The sequence below is a fragment of the Pyxicephalus adspersus genome, chromosome 3 (assembly GCF_032062135.1).
Source record: "Pyxicephalus adspersus chromosome 3, UCB_Pads_2.0, whole genome shotgun sequence".
Classification (NCBI taxonomy): domain Eukaryota; kingdom Metazoa; phylum Chordata; class Amphibia; order Anura; family Pyxicephalidae; genus Pyxicephalus; species Pyxicephalus adspersus.
In genome coordinates, this window is record NC_092860.1 from 81,561,500 (window position 1) to 81,568,518 (window position 7,019).

Consider the following 7,019-nt stretch of genomic DNA (forward strand, 5'->3'; position numbering starts at 1 on the left):
TGTGTGTGTGTATATATATATATATATATATTCTTAATTTGTAAAGTGTCAGCATATTAGACAGCGCCATATAATAAATAAATATTCATACTGCAATTTTTAATGCGTAGAGGATAAATCCATATCCTGTTTAGAGCAGCAGTTCTTTAGATTTGTTTCATTCTTCATCTTGTTCTTCAGGTTGGACAGGTTCATGGAGGACTTTTGGGAGTCATCCAGAGAGCTATGGTAAGAGCATGTCCACATGTGTGGTTTGAACGTTCTGAAATGCGTGATCGCCACCTAGTGACAAAAAGGTATATACACATTCCTTCATTCATACAGTCTTCTAGTTTATGCAATTTTATTATCACAAAACATTCTATTCTGTATTTAATCCTAATTACTGATCACAGTCAGTATCTAGTTACAGTTTCAATCTGTTACTTTTTTGTGGTGCACATTTAAAGCCATCATAAAACATAGGAAATTTGTATTTCTCTATACAGTATTTAATGATCATTTGCTACTGGAGGTTCTGTTTCTAGCCCTTCAGTTGCAATAAATATATATATTATTTTAGCAAATAGTGCTGTAACTGCAAAAGTTTTTTTTCTATGAAATAATCCTGTGTTTAAATAAACTCTGCAAAAAATGTTATGCCTTGCTTACATGTTAATCCCAAATCAAATCAAATGTTTATTGTGAAACTACATGTCTGCCATTCTTCAAACAGGCTGCGAGAACATGCTTTGGATAAGGAAAAGCTACCAATTCTAATTTTCCCTGAAGGTGGGTGTCATTCAGTTTTTTTTTTTTTTTGTGTAGCAAAAAAATATCGGTAGATTAGGTAGACTTGAAAATGAATAAAATGAATTTACATACTTTATTTGGATATTTTAGGGAAGCTTAAGTGTAGTGTAGTAGTGTGTTAAGTTTTTGTCTATTGAGTACATATTGAGAATGAAATAATGGAGTTTTCCTTTGCCTGGTATTAAGCATCCACTAGCCTGAATCCCTAAACTCCTTGGCATTGGCGATGGAGCTCTTGAGGCATATTCAAAACATTCTGGAGGTAGTTTGTCTCATTATTTATAAAAAAAAAAAAACAAAACAAAAAAAAACTATATATATATATATATATATATATATATATATATATATATATATATTTCACTTACCTATCCCTAATCTCATGAAATAAAACAGAAGATTTGTATAGACTAATTAGAAGATCAATGACTTTTATAAATTGAAAATTAGTATTTTGTTTTTATTCGTATACAAAAGTAACAAAATGAATGCTTCTTTTCTATGCAGGTACCTGTATTAACAACACTTCGGTTATGATGTTCAAAAAAGGAAGTTTTGAAATAGGTGGTACAATATATCCAGTAGCAATAAAGGTAAAGGAAAGTTTTTTTTGTTTTTTTTTTAATCACACATGCAACAGATATGGGGATTCTAGTCAATGGACTGTGAACTTTGGGCCCAGTCCTTTTTTTCTTTCCAGTCCTAGGGCCCCTTTCTACTTTTTCTAAGGGAGAGACACAAACAGTGTTGATTAACATATATTCAGTTTGAGGTTGTAACACAGCCTTCCAAACTACTATACCAAATGGAAAAACATAGGTGTTGAGGTTGCTGGCAATATGGGGCTGGCGGTATTATTGGCACATAAATTACAGTATCTTAGTAGAGTAGTTGATTTAACTAGGTTGAAAGTTTAACAATATGTGAATTAAACAATGGGCAGCAGGGTATCTTATGGTGTTCTGACCAGGTAATTTTTGCTACATTCTTCGAGCAGAATTTGTACACTTTAATTGGCATTATAATGTTACCATTACACATCTAAAAGTTATGTGAGTGACTGGAATATATTTTAGGGGTGAGTCCAACCAAAGCTATTGTAGATACTGGACCACCAGACAGTTAAACCACTAGATAAACCACCAGACAGCTTTTTATTTATCTTGGGGACTCTCCTGGTGAGATCTCTGCACTGGAGTTCAGGGATATGGATGCCTGTTAGTGTCAATATGATAAGATTTCCACTCAAAAATAATATATGATTCCTGAATATGAATATTTATGATTCCTATATTTTTCATTTGGTTTATCCCTTGGTCAGTTTGATTATTTCATCATGTTGTATAGCTCTGAGCTAAACACATTTGTACGTTATGTAAAATATGTAATAATGAAATAGGATCTTAACTGATCTCACAAATAATTGAAATATATAGAAACATAATTTGTTCTAGTACACTTTTTCTAAAACAATTTACAGATTGACTTGTGTGTTCCATGTTGTAGTATGACCCTCAGTTTGGAGATGCATTTTGGAATAGCAGCAAATACAGCATGGTAAACTATCTACTGCGAATGATGACAAGCTGGGCCATCAAGTGTAATGTGTGGTACCTACCGCCTATGTCTAGAAAGGTAATGTATACCCACATTATTTACATCAAAATACACTTTGTTTCATTTATTCATGAGGTTCTATGTAAAATTGAAAAAAAGAAGCCAAGAGAGAAACGCATTGCCTGAAAGTGTAAGGACTGTGATACCTAGTTGTACTTTTGAGACACCACTAGGTATCTGAAGTTGACTCCTGCTGTTACTATGGTTACACTTAAAAGTACTTTAAAATACTAAAAAGTATTTTGTTTAAAATGTAGTTTTCGCATTTTATTTATGTATTAATATATACCGTATTTTTTGCCATATAAGACGCACTTTTTCTTCCCCAAAACTGGGGGGGAAAAGTTAGTGCGTCCTATACAACAAAGGTGTGATAAAGTAATTAAAATATTATACTCACCCGATACCCGATCCTGCGTGTGTCTGTGGCTGCAGCAGCGTCTGTCTCCTCTTCTCTCTGGCAGCAGCACGTGTCTTCTTCTGTCTGTAAAGCAGAGCGAACGAAGCCGGCACAGCGCACCTGCTGTTCCCTGTCCTAACTGCCGTACACTGGAAAAAAAGCACAGAATGATCAGAAGGGGAATTTGAATGATAGAGTGATTGGAAGGGGATTTGAATGACACAGAGTGTTTAGAAAGGGAATTTGAAAGGCATAGAGTAATCAAAAAGGGAATTTGAATGGCACATGAGTGATCAGAAGGGGAATACCGGTATGAATGGCACATGAGTGATCAGAAGGGGAATACCGGTATGAATGGCACATGAGTGATCAGAAGGGGAATAATCTTTCAGAATCGTTTTTTTTTTTTCTAGATTTTCCTCCTTTAAAATTGGGTGCGTCTTATATTCCGGAGCGTCTTATACGGCGAAAAATACGGTAGTTGAAATGCACCATATTTTCCAATAGTCTAATGACAGGTTCTCCAAAGGCAACTATGCATCCCTAAAAGAAATATTCTTTTAAAGGAAGTCAAGCGATGATTTCTTCAAAATTTTAATAAACCTGTCTCAGACTTAGGGTAGGGTTAGAGATTTGGTTTGAGTTTTGTTTTGATTGCATCTTTATCATTTTTCTTATATGATCTATAAACAAGCAGATTTTTTTTAATGATACAATATATACTTGGTAATGCTAATCCAAGATCTCTGATTTGGTCTGGCCACCTGTCTTTTCCCCTCGTCTTTTTTCCTTAAATGTTTTTCTGATACATATATGGCAGGTGCATCTGGCTAAATCTTCAGTACTCTTAGTTACCAGCAAGCTTCTGCAGAACCTGATCTAAAATGTTTAAGTAATATTAAACTCTACTTTTTTGTTTTATATCTTATAAAGTACTTATGGCTATACTTTTTAATACAGAAAGGATATTTCTTGTATTTTCAGGAAGGAGAAGATGCTGTTCATTTTGCCAACAGAGTTAAGTCTGCAATTGCTAAACAAGGTGGATTGATAGAGCTTCCATGGTAATTATTTTTCTGACACCTAATTTATGTAAAAAAAAAAAAAAATGTTTAGTGTCAGTCATCGTGTGCATTTAAGGAATAGTATCTCTTGTGTGGAGTCAAGACTCGATAAGTGCTCCAGCATGTACTCCCAGCTCTGTAATGTGTATGTGTTTTAGAACCTGAGGCTGCCTTGGCCTTACTGGCTGCCAAGGCAATCATAGGTAGACCTGAAATAGTGTCATATCTGTCACATCTAATGTATGCTTCCCAGATATCAGAGGAGCTCTTAGTTGGTTGTTAACAGTGAAGACAAGCTGCATTGAGCAGTCTTATTGGTGGTGTGGGGGTCCCACCTGTGATGGTCACAAGCCAACAAGAATGCTCACTGACCGAAAACTAAAGGATAAGATGACCGCCTCTTGTTATTGGTGGTTACTTACAGTGGTGAACTATTTGTTGATTTATGGTAGGCAATAGAAGGTCTTACCGATGTTGGTTATCTTTCTAACCAAGTTATAAGCTACATAACTTGGCATGGTAACCTTTCATTTGGATTTAGCTATTCTTAGTCACACCTTCTTGACAAGTTCAGCCAAATAGGTCTTGAACCAAACAGGCAAATTTGAAAAACATTTATCAACATTAATTGGAACCGAAAGCAATGAGATCTTTCCCATTAGAGTCATAGACCGCATCACACACTTTTTCCCTCTGATGTTCAACTTGGAAATGGTATGACCCTCCCAGTAACATTTTCAGTTTGTTTATACTTTATGCAAATTGTAACCCTCATAATGTCCCCAATGCATGCAAATGCATACTCTAAAGAAGATATTCTTTTAAAGGGTATCTAAATCCAGATAGATCTGGTAGCATTTGCTTTCTTTACCCTTTTTTCCCTATCCTAACCTAAGAAAGGTAACTATTGGATCCACCTCATCTAAGGACTGTTTAGCTGTAAACAACTACATTTTTGTTCTTGGGTTTGGATATTCTTTAAAGAGAAACCACGCCCAATGGGTAACTGGTCCTTAGGGATGCAAAGAAAGAGTGCTAGACTAACTGGTCTACACATGGATTTATGTATACATAATTGCAGCATTAGGCAAATTCATGGACTGCACATAATTTTAATCATTTTACAGTCAAATGTTGTGCAAAAACCCTGTAGCCTTAGTGACCTGAATAATGTGAATGTATTTTGTCTTTTTTAGGGATGGTGGACTAAAAAGAGACAAAGTAAAAGATTCATTCAAAGAGGAACAGCAGAAGAATTATAGCAAAATCATTACTGGACCTAATAATGTATCTCAGAAAGATGACTGAGCAGTGATGTAAGAGAAGAAGCTCTTTACACAAGGACAATGCTGGCTTGTTTTGATATTCTTCAGTACCCATTTCTACACAATTCAACAATCTTTTTGCACAATGTAAACCACGTTTAAAGTGAATAGTAAAAATCCAGTTAAAAAAAAAGAATCACTGCTGTATTTCAAGCCTAATGAAAGTAATTGTTTTGTAATTTACTATTGCCACATTGGGAAGACTTTCAGATTGCCTCTTGGCAGGACTAATATCCTATTGGCACTCTCTTCATGTGGAGCTTCTTATATACCGCAGGGTTTACCTAGTTGGACTGCAGAGATACTAAGATGAGCATTGACAGACATTTATACTTTGTTCAGACTTCACTGGCTGCATGTCTATTCTATCAAAGTGATGTAGTGGATAAACCTATGATCAGGATAACAGCAAAAGTTCTGGGGAATTATTTTTTTCTAGTACTGGGATCCTGTGTTTGAATTCTGGCAGATTATTACCACATTGGCTGAAGAGAGTGTATATATGTGTATATATAATGTAGTATTGTCTTCAGATTGCAAGCTGAGGGCAGGCACTGATATGAATGGTTTTACCTTAGCCTTGGATACAGAAAATAAAACCATTTTGAATAAAGTTTATTGTTCATATTCTTTGGATTTACTGACTAATTAGATGTTACCGTAAAAAGACTACTGACTGAAATGTTTGTTTCTTGGAAATCTATAGGGAATGATGAAAACCGGATTTTAGTTTATATTTGTTTTTTTGTTTTTTAGTAATAGTTTATTAGTACAGCATGACCCAAACACATCATTATTATGTTGATTGGACAATAGCACACATGCCTAAGCATCATATACATGGCTCAGTTAAACCTTTTTTGACCTTTAACGTTTATAATTTTCAGGTCTTTGGGAACCCCTGCTATAATTGCTAGAGGAATGGATCCCACATTGATGGCCAGTGGGAAGAATGTCACCCTTACAGATGACCAAAAAGATCATTGCTATCATTTTATAGGAGGCACAAATTGGTCAAGAAACCAATGGGGGAATCCTGGTTGAGTAACACTGGTTTAATTAGACCTCTTCTGTCAATCATTATCGTAAAGAAGCAGACTAATTTTGCAAAATGCCTTGAATTACAAGTAGTTTTGGATCCCCTCGCCTTCCTGGACCAATATTACGTTGTTATCCGAGCCAAGTTCACTTTTAAATAAAGTAGGAATTTTTATGATTATTATTGGTTTATTTGGGTGCCTTAAAAGTCCTAATTGCCTGTCTTGGCTTTTTTCAATAGCACACTGATGACTTTATTATTATTATTAATAATAATTAATAATAATATTAATAAACAGGATTTATAGCATCTCGCTACTCGCTCTGCTTTCTCCTTCTGTCATCTTGCTAACCATTGAACATGTGTACTCCTGCAGAGCTTTATTGGCCTCCAATGCTGACTTCCCTCTCCTAGTGTGAATGGTGCTGTACAGGAGGCTACAAAAGATTCATAACAAGTCACACTAGCTACCATTACCAAAATACATTTTAAATGAGTACAGAACCAACTGAATTTCTAATACCTGATGGACGTCTGCTTCCACAAAACCAGGAATATAGTTACTATTTAATTAAAAGCTAGCAGACAATGCTTGGCTGATATTATTGCACTGTCTGGTCACCACTCTATGAATAGCTTTATTTTAATGAGACATGTATTTTTTATCTTTGTTAACTTTTTTGTTATAAGATGTAGTTTATGTATAGTAATACATGCTTTTTATATGATATTGTTTTACTTTTTTCCATTATCCCACATTTTGAAGTGATCTTTAAAGTTCA

The 7,019-nt window shown here is 34.9% G+C and overlaps 1 protein-coding gene across 2 annotated transcripts in view; it reads left to right on the forward strand.

Moving 5' to 3' along the window:
• The window catches only part of GPAT3 (glycerol-3-phosphate acyltransferase 3), a 26,260-nt gene extending 19,845 nt beyond the window's left edge, over positions 1–6,415 (forward strand). The window contains exons 7-13 of one of the 2 annotated variants that reach the window (XM_072405441.1): positions 181–296; positions 716–771; positions 1,300–1,385; positions 2,299–2,427; positions 3,794–3,873; positions 5,070–5,189; positions 6,086–6,415. In XM_072405441.1, coding sequence (XP_072261542.1) covers positions 181–296; positions 716–771; positions 1,300–1,385; positions 2,299–2,427; positions 3,794–3,873; positions 5,070–5,181 — 579 coding nt within the window. In that variant the 3' untranslated portion in view covers positions 5,182–5,189; positions 6,086–6,415. Of the gene's footprint in view, positions 1–180; positions 297–715; positions 772–1,299; positions 1,386–2,298; positions 2,428–3,793; positions 3,874–5,069; positions 5,812–6,085 lie in introns of those variants that run through there. The other variant, XM_072405440.1, reaches the window with a different exon arrangement.
• Positions 6,416–7,019: the final 604 nt, after the last annotated feature.